The 13,858-nt window shown below is 40.5% G+C and overlaps 1 protein-coding gene across 3 annotated transcripts in view; it reads left to right on the top strand.

Moving 5' to 3' along the window:
* txlng (taxilin gamma) overlaps nucleotides 1-13,858 on the top strand; it is a 79,914-nt gene that overhangs the window by 54,364 nt on the left and 11,692 nt on the right. For all 3 annotated transcript variants that reach the window (XM_085906881.1, XM_085906883.1, XM_085906882.1), the window contains one exon: nucleotides 288-407. In XM_085906881.1, the coding sequence (XP_085763007.1) occupies nucleotides 288-407 (120 nt within the window). The remainder of the gene's footprint in view (nucleotides 1-287; nucleotides 408-13,858) is intronic.

Genomic DNA, 13,858 nt, shown 5'->3' with positions numbered 1-13,858 from the left:
TTGGCAATTGGCATGTAGAATTGAATATTTACAAATGATGTGTCATGATATTTGCACACCCAACAATATATTTGTGGGGCTAAAAAAAACCATGAAAATGACAAATGTATTTGTGAATTTAAAAAATGTGAAAATTGCAGATGTATATGTGCAAATAATTTTGACACAAATCTCTCATTCTATTGTCAGACCAACCTCATAAAACCTGGGTACATGGACCTGTATTCCTCATTTGTAACAGTCTTTGCTTTCAGTATTGACCCATAAAATGTGTGTTCCTCTTCTAGCACATAGACAAAGTGTTGAAGCACAAAGATCTACAGCAAGAGTTGATGGACGCTAAGATGCAGAAAATCACTGAAATGATGAAGGAAGTGGAAGAGAAACAGCAACGAGAAAGAAATGTTGTGAGTAAATTGTACTTTTTTTATTGTATTTTCACACAGACACATGCGCACGCACACACACAACACGGTCTCTGCACGGGCCCTAACTAGAGATACAAGCAGTTATTAAGGGCCTTCGCAAGCCTGGCATACATCAGATTCAAAGATACTTTGATAAAATATAACCTCTAAGGAAGGCCAAACGTGAGGCAATATCTCAAAGGAAATAGAAAATGACCAAGTTCCTGTTGAGTTTAGAGTAGACTCCAAAAACTTTGTGTAGATCTTGGGCTGTTACATATTTGTATATCTCCAATTTTTGGTAGATCTTGGTGAAACTTTCAAAATTGTAGAGGGTGCAACAAATCCATTTATTCACAAAGGTGCAATAACCTCGTAAGGGACATGTATCATGGAAAATCGACCTTTTTTGCTTTTAAATTCATTTTCTTGTGCATCTGGAGTATCCAGGAGTGTAGAAAAATAATATATCCCTCCTGGTGCACGCAGAGATACTTTTATGATCGTTTTGGGGGCTACTTTCTACTCTGTTCAGATTTCTCCGTTTTCTCTGACATTTTTTTATCTATTGCATCACATCCGTTGGGGCGAAACAAACCAAACAAGGTAATAAGTGTTGCCAAACAGAAATCCGAGTCATAAACATGGCGGATTCGCAAATCCAGCATGTTGAAGACAAATCTGCTTTGTTTAGTACTCGGTGAGACTTTTGTAGTTCAAACAATTCAAGGCTGCCGAAGTGGAAAAATCTAAATGTTCCATTGTTGGATGCATCAATCCAAACAAATCATTGCACAACATCAGAACTTCCAAAAAGTGCTTTGGTCAAATTTCATTTTTCAAGCAGTGTTCCCACGTCTGTGGGCAAAGTCCTGCTTGTTAAGGAGTGTTTCAGGAATCTTTTGTCAGTATTAAGAAGGATTTACCGAAAGACTTCATTTTGTTGATGGTTCAGTTCCTTTGATCTATGGAAACACAGAACACAATAAAGCGGTAAATGTGAGAGGACACAAAAATAATAAACTGTATTTCACTTTAATGATTAATGTCAGCACTCGTTTTTATAGCATTAGCGTCAGTCTTTCTGCTGATTTTGGAGCCGTGCACTCTGTTTTCACATCTTGTGTGTGTATTTTGACTATTTGTATCAGATGAATTGCATCAAAGGTGCTGTTTTATTCTTAGGCAACACTTAATATGTCCAATGCATTCGTTAGCTTCTCGCTAACGTTAGCGCGTATTCTATTTTTTTGAGATACTGAATTTGGAGTTTTCATAGTTGTCATAAATAGCAAAATTAAAAGAAATGATTTTTTTTAAATACATCAGTCTGTGTACAATGCATGAATATACAGTAATTGTTAGGGTTGATAGATTAGGTTGATCATATTATGTTGGAATGTAACCTGTAATAATTAACCTAAGATTGTCCTGTCTTAACAAAGTAGTAGAACAAAGTGCTAAGATCCTTTGTACTGATTGACCAGCTGTAGAAGACGCAATCGAAGTTGTTCTGTCTACTCAACATCGTAAAACAACCCCTGCTATGATTTGATCAGAGGCCAGGGGTTTCACCCCCATTCTGCCCACTCACACCCCCACCCCGTTTCTCTCAACAAAGATGCTCTTGCAAGAGGCCTGAGAGAGACCCCATTCGATCATCGCTGTATGTACAGCGACGAATGGCTCTCCTCTTGCAAGTGCTTAAAAAGGGCATACTGTCTCCAGTAGTGGTTCTTGCAAAAAAAAAGTTAGAGTGAGCACCACTCTAACAGTAATCCCTCGTTTATCGCGGATGATTAGTTCCAAAAACTACCTGTGATAAGTGAAATCCGTGTAGTAGGGTCACCCGCTCATCTGTACATTTCTTGTGTCAATAAATGTATATGAAACCATTTAAGAGCATATTCTATTATTAGAACATAAAAAAATTGTTTCAAACATGTAAGTAATACATAATAGTATAAATAACATACAGAAAATTGTGTATAAATATCCATCCATTTTCTGAACCGCTTTGTCCCCACAGGGGTCGCGGGCGTGCTGGAGCCTATCCCAGCCGTCATCAGGCAGTAGGCGGGGGACACCCTGAACCGGTTGCCAGCCAATCGCAGGGCACACAGAGACGAACAACCATCCTCACTCGCACTCATACCTAGGGACAATTTAGAGTCTTCAATCGACCTACCAAGCATGTTTTTGGGATGTGAGAGGAAACCGGATGCCCGGAAAAAACCCACGCGGACACGGGGAGAACACGCAAACTCCACACAGGGAGGGCCGGAGGCGGATTCGAACCCGCACCCTCCTAACTGAGGAAAATATAAATATTATACGTGTGTGCATTGTCAAATCCTGCACTTATGAAATGTAAGTGACCGGCTCTCCGTTTAAAGGGTAAAACTCTGTACTTTAGCCCCACTGCGCTAACGCAGTATTTAAGGGGAGACGAGAATTTATTTAAGCCGGTAGAGAATGAAGATTTGTTCCGAGTCTAACCGCTGTTCAAGTAACCAATCTATTGTTAGATTAATTCCGTCTTTTCCGGACACCAGTCCCGTTAAAATCAACAGACCTCTGTGTTGAGTAACTGGTAGAGACACGGGATCAAACTATCGCGGCCGTTTCAGCGGCTCTCTTTCTTCAAGATTTGGGGCTCTTGTAACCGCTCGGAATAGTTTTGGCTGTCTTTGGTAAAACCGAAATTCGTTTATTTCCACTAGCGTGCACCCACGCTAGCTGAACATTAGATAACTATTTGGAACCAGATCTGACACTGACGAGGATTAAAGCCGTCTTCACTTTAAAAAGAACTGAACGGTTTACAGTATGACTATGATAGAGAAACAAAAGAGATTTAAAGCATAAAAGATTGAAATAATCATCAATCGAAATTAAATGATTACAAAGTAGAAATTTAATAAATAAGCAAGAAAAAGAATTACAAGTCTCTGTTGTTTGAACAACCAACAATAATTCCACTCACCAATCTCAATAGAGCAAAAATTATTCAGTCTCGAAGTTCTCTCGATTGCAAAACTCTCAAATAGTAAAAAAGGGTAAAAGGCAAGAGGTCTAAAATGCTGTTTGGTGGAAAAGTTCTCCTTGTTCCAAAAATCAGAATTCTGTTTAAAAGAACAGGGTGGGCTAAAGGAGGGAGAGGACGACGCCCTAAAAATGGCTCTTCTCTGCTGCACCAACGTCCACATCTTCTAGCCTGTCTTTAACCTTAAAATCTGACTAAATCCAATTCGAAGATTCTAGAAATTCATTTTAGTAGATTTTGGTCTAATCTCAAAACGAATAAAAACTCTATCTTCGTCTAATCTGCGTCCTCGGCCCACGGGCAGTAGCCCGCAGGGGGCAAACCCCTGACGGGGAGAGCCCACCGGGCGAGAGAGAGCTCTGTTCTTTGTCGAAATTAACCTTTTATACCAGTTCAGTACGTGGGTCCTATGCCAGCTTGGTCACGTACTAGTTTTTTTCCATGACGTCCTAGATTGTCCTCAGATGACCCCAATGCTTCTAGAGTAGACTGCACCTGCATCTCGGCCGATCTCAACCGGTTTCAACCAGATGAGGTGACCACAGGGTCAGGTCTGCATGAGTCAGCCGCAGGACTACACCAAGTGGCATCACTGTTAACGTTACATTTGCCCGGGCTTCGACCAGATGAACGTGACCTTGGGTCACGCTCATGCGTGGGACCCCAGCCTTTCCACCACACAGCATCATCATTCCCCCTGCCGCCTACTTGCCTTATACATTCATGTGTAAATGGAACATCAATATTACATACATGTAATGACATGGAAATATGGGAGCATCCATGTTGCTTAGTTTGTGGCCCGGATCAGGCAGCTGCGTGACGTCAGCAAGTTGTTAGCATCTTGGCTGGCTCATCCCCAGCGTTGGTGCAGTGCCAACAATTTCTGCCCATAAACACAGGAAAACTGATGCGAAAAGGCAGCAGTGTCATGAAAAGGGATCCCAGAGACAAAATATTGCTGTTCTGAGACAGGTATGTATCTGTGATAAGCAGTTTTTGTCACAGATTTTGGTAAATTAGTGCCCGATTATTGTGGTTTGTTTACATTTGTTTCCCGTCATGGCGGCCAAGCGCATTTTGCCAGGGAAGTCAGTTTCTTGTTAAGTGATTTTTAGTAACGGCTATGATCAATTGGTCTATGAAGTAAATGTTGTTTGGAAGCTGATTTGTATAATGCAGGGATGAGAATGGCAAATGTGAAAAAGCACGGAAAAGTAGCGGGGGGAAATACCCGCGAGAGTCGCGAGGCTAACGTTGCCCGGCCAGCTAGCCGGCCGCTCCCCCCCCCCCCCCCCCCCCCATATATATAAAAATTATTTTCTCAACGGATTTACATAATTCGTGAAAATACTTTCGACGGAAAAAAACAGAGATCCGCGGAAAATTCTCATCCCTGTATACTAGAATACTTGTCCCTGCCTCGAGCTCGCTAGGCAGCCGGATACCTTTGCCAGTGCGAAAGGCGGCACAACATTTTCTACAGAACATCTAATCGTTGTATTCATTTATTCCTACATCATTACTCGCATTACCCTTAAATTTCAACATAATCGATTTCTTATAAAGGTAGTATATAGGCCTCATTGGGGCGCCCCAAAACGGAATCAACTCAGTGACGTCATATCCGGGGTGCCATTTTTCTTCCCCAGGCAGCAAAAGTGCCGTCAAACAGCAATGTTTCAGGCTATATATCTCTTGTTCCTAAGAGGTGTTGTGTTATTTCTGTTTTGATGTGGTACATTTACTTTATACTAAATCAGTGCCTGCGTTCTACAATTCTACCAATGGTACCCTTTAACATATAATCATAACTATGATTGTGGGCTCTCCCAGTTTAGCAGATTAAAATACTCAAGCAGCTTCAAAACGTATTTTGACAAGCTGGTGACCTCTCGGTCAAGCCCAAGCGTGGGATCGCAGTCTTCCACCAACAGTATCTGTCAACCCCTTGTCCTTACTCAACTCTTAATACATTCATGTGTAAATGAAACATCAGTGCAATTATGCTGCTCAAGCTGCTACTAACTATATAATATGGCAAAGCAAAATAAAATAAAGTATATTGCATCTTACTCTAACTGTGATTAACATGTCTCATTCTCATCACCTAACCATGAGCCTGGGCTTCTCTAGTTAGCAAATTAAAAAACTCAAATAGTTTCAAAGTATATTAGAGCAAAACAAAATAATATAAAATATTATTCAATATTTAATATAATATTTTATAATATAACATAATCTAAAATTGTGTGTTGCTGTGTTTCAGAACAAGTCTTCATCTCGTCCATGACTTTTTGAACTATTGATTTACTATGTTCAGTCAATCTGACTTTGGCACCATCTTCTGGTGAAATTTGGAACGGGACTGGAGATTGACTGGTTCAACCAACAAACCCCCCTTTACCAGTTTAACGATAGTTAATTTTGAAGAACTAACTTTTAAGTAACCCTTACTTAGGCCCCCTCCTTCACGTCTCCCATGTCAAGCTTTGTCACCATCTTCTGGTGAAATTTGGAATTTCATGTGAGCCAAATCGTCTCGGCCAAAACCAATACACATTCACGCACCATCTTGTACCATCCTATCCACCATGTAACTTGACAGTGTGTAACATTTTAACAAGAAGTACTGGGCAGGCTAACAAGTTAGCGGAATGATGCGAATTCGCGATCGCGCTAACACGCAAAAATGGACCTCTAAAGGAATGTAAACCAACATTTGGCGCAATAATACATTGTCCTAAAGGTTAGATATATGTGATCGTTCATTTCTCATGTTAGGAGACCCACTTACATCTTCAATGACTGCTGTACCACTGTAACATGTATGTACACGAATGTGAAACAGGAAGTGGTATTGCCTGAAAACGGCCTTCAAAATAAAGCACCCTACCTCAAATCAAAGCACGATTTAATAACATAACATAGAGAATTCTTAACACATACTGTAAATATGTTTTTAGAACAGCTTTGATTATGATAAAAAAAATACAAGGTACAAGAGCACATACTGTAAATATGCTTTTAGAACTCTTATTATAAAAAAATTATAAGGTACAACACTGTAAATATGTTTTTAGAACTCTTATAAAATTATATAAAGGTACAAGTGTATGCACTGCAATTGTGTGGGAACTCTCTGCGTTCTGCTGGCATTTAGACAACGTTCGTGCCATAATTCCCCAATTTAGAATTTGAATTTTTTTTTAATTGGGAAAAAAAATCTGCGATGTAGTGAAACCGCGATAAACGAACCGCAATGTCACGAGGGATTACTGTAATTTGAACTGCAACTGACGACTTCAGCAGCACGTTGCACACAGACGTACACATATTCCTCGCTACTTCGCGGTTCATTCATCACGACCTTAGTACATGGCAGAATTTCCCAAAAAATTAAAAAAAAATTAAAAAAGAAATTTTAAATTGAGGAATTACGGTACAAAAGTTGCCCGCACGCCAGCATACGGCAGGGAGTGCTCACACTGTCGCAGACTTTAAATAAAAATAAACAATTTAAAAAAATTCAGCATTGAGGAATTATGGCACAAAAGTTGCCCGCACGCCAGCAGAAATGATAACAAAAGAGTTCTAAAAACAGATTTCCAGTATGTACACTCACACCTAGGGGCAATTTGGAGTGCTCAATCGGCCTACCAAGCATGTTTTTGGGATATGGGAGAAAACCGGAGTGCCCGGAAAAAACCCACGCGCGCATGGGGAGAACATGCAAACTCCACACAGGGAGGGCCAGAGGTGGAATTGAACCCGTAGCCTCCTAACCTATGATATTTATATTTGTCATTTATACATAATTTTCTGTATGTTATTTATACTATTATATTATTTACATGTTTGAAACTGTTCTAATGATAACATATGCTCTTATATGGTTTCATATACACTTATAGATACACAAAAAAATGTACGTATGTTAAAAATGAGAGGGTGACTACTTCGCGGATTTTCACCTATCACGGGTGGTCTTGGAACCAAATATCCGTAAATGGTTAGGTTCCTGAAGGTTATTGTCTGTTTGGATTTGGCAAGAGGAGAGGGAATGGGAAGGTTCATGGATACTGCCAGAAAATCCAGCTTCGTAGACCTGGAGGACACTTACAGAGAGGGAGTCCGCGATCACCTGTTTTGTAATTTAAAGCAGTGGTTGTTAACCTTTTTGGAGGTACCAAACCCTGCCAGTTTCATATGCGCATTCACCGAACCCCTCTTTAGTGAAAAATAAAAATGTTTTTTTCAAATACATAAAAAAAAAAAATTTGACATCACTGTCAGGACTAAATATAATCAGACATAAAATCACCCGCTAGAACAAAGAGGAGAAGACAACCAGGATAAGTTTACTCACGAGGAGAACGATAGAGAAAGGAAGCTCAGTTACAATCTCCATCAATTCTGAGTCCCAACTCCACGTACTCCTCTTTTTAATGTTTTGGTTGCCCTGGTTATAGAGGCGTTGCTACACTAAAGGGAGGGGAGATAGTGGCTGTAGCAACGCTGATTAGCTAAAGAATGTAGTGTGGTGTGATTTAGCACTTAATTGTCGGCCCATGACCCCCGCACCGGACTTGCAGGGTCTGTTCTCTTCCCTCAACCAGCGGTCTTCTCCATGAGTGGCCGACTCCTCTTCGACTGTAATCAGATGACTTGAAGCACGTTGAATGCCGCTTTCCTGTGGAGCAATGCAACTTAAACCTTTGCTAAGTTTATCTTCTTAATAAACTAACACAACCCATAATAATAATGAGTAGTCCTATCTAAACATTTCAACACATATTAAGTAAATGTGAGATAACTGATATACAGTTCCTTAAACAAACATTGAGGAAATATGGGATAACTTCTATGCGACTACTTCAAACTGTATATAACATTTAACAAAGAAAAACAGTTCCGATCAATAACAATCTATGAATCAAAGCTACAGTTAACTGAAAGGAATGAAGTCCCTTTAAACTAAAAGAACATCTCGCCTATGCAAAGAAGCTCTGCTCATTGTTAGTGAAGACCTCTTACAGAAATAAAACACAAAGATAACATAAGGACAGGAAGGATACATAAGGCTGACGGAGATCAAAAGACATCCCTGGAGCTAAATAGGAAGAACTTAGACAACACAAAGGTGTCAACTCGTAAAAGATGAGGCCTCCAGGTCTGGCAGGCCAAGGCTTCCCCAATATTATTCCAACAATCACCTTGTTCAAAGAACAAAACCAACACAATCACATACCTGTTAGCAGGGCCGGACTGGGAGATTTTTTCAGGCCAGGAGTCAGTTATGTAACCAGGCCACCATGTTCACACCCACACTTAAATGCATGGGCACAAGCAAAATTTGTGCACACACACATACATACACACAACCATTCTTTGGGTTTTGTTGTGGGTGGTATCGGAAAAACAAATGAAAATCTCTACAATGAGGACGAGCAAAATAATCAAAAGTTCTCTCTGAGTCTGACCTGAGTTGGCCTTTCCTTTCCTTGTTTTGCCAGTATACTCTGCATCTGCTGGGAGTGTCAGAACAATCAGCATAATAATTATATTATCGACAAGTACACATTTCATCAATATCAAAAGAATGATATGGTTAGATATATTCCTTTTTCCCCCAAATGTTTCATGCATAGTCATAGCCTATTCATTTCCATGTATTGATAGATGACTGTCCTTTACCTGTCAGCTGCTATGAGCTTGTACTGGGCCTACTTTCTGAAGCACCAAAACAGGCAACTTTTCCACCTTTGCGTAGGAAACATAGACATATATTTTAATATTAATTGAGCTAGGGCCAGTTACAAAGTTTAGAGGAATATGCAAGTAAGAAATACTAACAAATGACTCTTCAACTTACAAAATCAACTAGAACTAAATCTAACAATAAATCAGCAGAGGGACAGCCTTATTACATGGCAGCGGCACATATGCACACAACACATGCAAACTGGCATGCATTTGTTGGGCACGCACAGTTTTTAATGGCACCGTGTGTGTGTGGGGGGGGGGCGAATAAATCTGTAGCTTTTCTGCATTTGGCCGTGTCCTCTTCCAGTGCCTTTCTTTTTTTGTCCCTCTCCGCACCGCCTTTCCTCTTCTTTTTATCACGTTCGAAGTCCATTATCCTCACTTGCACCGCTAGCTACCTACAGCAGCCGGCATCTGACATAGTAACACACCCCTTCCTCCACACGCCCTCTATGTGGTTGATACGGACTATGGGGGCCGGTGTTAATTGGTATAAACCATTGGTCTTCCCCTCCTCACATGCTCCTGGCCTGACTGGTCTGGCCTGTGTCCCTGATAGGCAACCCGCCGCACCGGTGATGCAGAGAGACTCAGGCCAGCAGGCCAATCCGAGGCCGGTGCTTCGGGAATACTCCCAGTTCTCCCGATGGTCAGTGATTTCTGCTGTTGCCTTTGAGAGACTAGATATGCGTGGCTTCACCTTGGCAAGCCCCACACTCATGTCATTTTCACAGTAGTCTGTTCATTTTTTTCCTTTATATGGCCAGCATCGTCGAAAAGGATTGCTCACAAAGATATGTTGTAACAAATGGTGTAAAAAAATCCAGGGCTTTCTTAGCAATAACTGGATACTTGTCCATTTGTCGACACCAAAAATGTTGAGAGCGTTGTTGTTCTGAAGAGTTGCTGTTGAATCTGGCTCGGCTGAATGTCAATGATTTGGTCAAGGTATTCATCATTGACATCTGCTGTCTCAACAGCAAACGTGAACGTCTGTCTCACCCATGTTGGATATGATTCTTGGAGGGAAATATCTGTCGAGAGACTTTGTAAGCTCATCTAATTACGTGGCAATTGTTTGCTTCAGTTCTGTGGATACAGAAATATCTTCGATTCCAGACACATCTTTGATCATACTTACACAGTCGTCCAGAAGGACATGGAAGTATGCGAAGTTATTGTTCTCTGTCATTTCCATAACGGTAGCTTTTTTAAAAAAGCCTTCAGGTGTTCTTCCGCTTCCATGATATTGACTACACCACTTTGCATCTGCTGATTGAGATGATTGAGAGCTGCGAATATATCAGCCATGTACACTAAAATGAGAATGAACAATCTGCATGACAGTGTTGGTGATCTTGTAAAAACAGGGCTATTTCCACACGCATAGCAAAAACACGATTCAGCACCTGTCCCTGGGATAACCACAGAACATTAGGATGGTACAGAAGTACCTCAAATTCAAAGCCCATTTCTTTACACAGCTCACTGAAGATGTGGTGCCTCAGCACTATTTCGCACATAGTTCACACATTCCACCACAGTTTTTAATACTTCCGCCATTTTTGGAGGCAAGGTTTTTGTTGCCAATACATGCCTGTGCAAAATACAATGCATCACAATGATGTGTGATGCATCAACTTTTACTAGTGCACTAAAACCAGACTTCCTTCCCAGCAGACTGGAGCTCCGTCCGTACAAATTTAGGAATTTGGGATAACTTACTTTCAGCTGCTGTTCCGAATATCAGATTTGCCATGTTTAACACAGCTGGTTTTACGAGTATTTCACCAATGCTGTGTGCCTTGCCTTGCTTTGAGAGCAGGTAAGCAACTTTGTACGATGCTGTAAGGACTGGTTTGTTAACGGGTCAGAATCCAAGAGCGGGCAGAGTGGCCCTTGCATCGAATCTAGCTCTCTTCACCTTAAATTCAGCAAGTGTTGTGTTCTTGTATTCCCCGTCGCCATGCAGCTTCAAGAAGTGTTCCTTTAGGTTTGCTGGTACGAGACTAGAATTGCTCAACTTGGCGTTGCAAATCATGCAGATAGGACGCTCACTTCCATCACGTTCTGTGACACATGTGAATCCAAGTTGTACATATTCGTCCGACCACTTTCTTTTTTTGCCCAACATAGTTAGTATGGATTCAAATATTAATAAATAAATCACACGTTGACTACTGAGCGCACTAATTTCCCTGCAGCATTGATTGGCCAACCAGTGTAGCATGGTCATTTGCAGCCAGTGATGGCCAAGTGGGGGGTGTCATGACAAATTTACATGATAGTGCAGACCTCCGCGGCAAAGCCTCCGCTGAACCCCTGAGACCGACTCAACAAACCCCTGGGGTTCGATCGAACTCAGGTTAAGACCCACTGATTTAAAGGCATTAGATAACAAAAAGTTGGGCTGTTTGATTTTTATGGCTGCTTTATTACTGTGTGACAGATAGCTAGGATCATTTTTTATTCGCAACGGGGGAAGTTTGCAGAAGCACTTCATCAACAAAGTCACTCACAAGTCAAAGAGGGTGGCCGGACACAGTAGTAGAATACGTTTCTGCTTTATTATCTCTTCCATCCAATTCACATAGCATCAAAATGACTTACCGTATTTTCTGCACGAGGCGCACTTAAGTCTTTTATTTATTCAAAAACCACAGTGCGCCTTATAACCCAGGGCGCCTTATATATGGATCAATTGGTGAATTTGTTGATCCATAGTGGTTGTACAGAGCGCTCTCCCAAAATGTTTCAGTATGACTAGTAAATTACAAGGTCACATCGCTTTCAGCATTACAGCAACCGTGGCCAGGGGCGTCACCAAAGTAATATCGGTAAACACTCATACTGTGCTTACTCCTAGTCCAACACCACTTGTATGAATAAAGACGCTAAAATGATATGCATGCCACTATCTGCCAATGGATTGTAGATGCCTGGACTGATATATCAGTCTCAACTGTGGTCCAAGCTTTCGCGAAGGCAGGAATTATAACTGAACTGCCAGGAAATTGCGACACTGACGGATAATGACGAGAGGGAGCCAGGCATAATGAATGTCGCACTCGCCCAACTGTTTAATTCGGACACAGAAGAGGAAGAATTTGAGGGATTTGTGGATGGAGATATGTAAATATGTCTATGAACATTCGAACGTCGTGTTGTTGTATATCGTTCAACTGTTCAAAAAAACTCTTCAATTCAAACACTGAAGAGGGAGAATTCGACAGATTCGTGGACGGAGATATGTAAATAGGCACAAACGTTTGAACAATGTCATGTTATTGTGCAATGTTTGTATTGTTTATCGTATTGTATATAAAGTTTGCCGTATATACATTTTGAGGGATTTGTGGACAGGGATATGTGAATACGCACATTGTTTGAACAACGTCGTTTTATTTTGCAATATTTGTATTGTGTATCGTATTGTATATAAGGTTTGCCGTATATAAAGTTTGAGGGATTTGTGGACAGGGATATAAATATGCACATTTTTTGAACAATGTTGTGTTATTGTGCCATTTTTGTATTGTGTATCGTATTGGATATAAAGTATATATTTTATTATAATTATTTTTTTTTTCATGACAGATATATATATTTTTTTATCATTTTTCTTGACAGGTTTGATGGTTTCTGAGCATGGACAGCCCGGTTTAAACCACATCACATATTTTCAATAATATTCAGGTCTGGGGACTGAGATGGCCATTCCAGAATGTGGTACTTGTTCCTTTGCATGAATGCCATAGTAGAATTTGAGCAGTTTTTGGGGTCGTTGTCTTGTTGTCTTCATTCAGAATCCAGACTTTCATTGCAAGCTATGTATTGGAAGTGTTTAGAAGCTGTTATTTCTGCAAAAGGAGGATCTACTAAATATTGATGTCATTTTCTGATGGGGTCAGCTCCAAGACGACCATCGAAGCCATTCACGACCAGATGTCTCAAGTCATTAAGGACAAATTCTTCAATCAAATCAACACATCTAATTGATTTGAAGCAGCTGCCTACTTTTGTTTGTGATGATTGCACACTTTCTTTAAATCCTATAAACTTCATTTCACTTCTCAAATATCACTATGTTTGTCTGCCATATGATATATTTAACTGAAATTGCTGAGCTGAACAAATAATGATTTATAAAGGAAACTCTTGAAAATGATTAGGGGTGCCAAACCTTTGCATATGACTGTGTGAAATAAAATAGATGATAGGACTCTTGTTCAAAGTCAAAGTCAGCTTTATTGTCAATCACTTCACATGCCAAGACACACAAAGAGATCGAAATTGCGTTACCCACTATCCCGCGGTGACAAGACATATAACAAAACATCCAAAACAACAACACAAAAAGTAAAATCAAGAAGGCACATACAATGAATAAACAAGAGCGACGAATAAATATAAATAAATAAACAAATAAGAGGAGCAAAAACGGAGCAAGTGTGCATACAGCAGACAGTCAGAATATAGCGCAAGAGTAGTGCAAGGCAGCCAACGCGGCCCAAAAGGTCAGGACGTTATGCAGCCGAGGGGGGAGACAGTTCAGGATCCTAACAGTCTGGAGTATGAAACTGTTGGTGAGTCAATTCATTTGAATTGTTTATGAGCATTTTAACTTTTGTGATTTCAG

The sequence above is a fragment of the Syngnathus leptorhynchus genome, chromosome 3 (genome assembly GCF_054491065.1).
Source record: "Syngnathus leptorhynchus isolate UIUO chromosome 3, UIUO_Slep, whole genome shotgun sequence".
In the NCBI taxonomy this organism is placed as follows: Eukaryota; Metazoa; Chordata; class Actinopteri; order Syngnathiformes; family Syngnathidae; genus Syngnathus; species Syngnathus leptorhynchus.
This window is presented reverse-complemented; position numbering and strand designations above follow the sequence as displayed.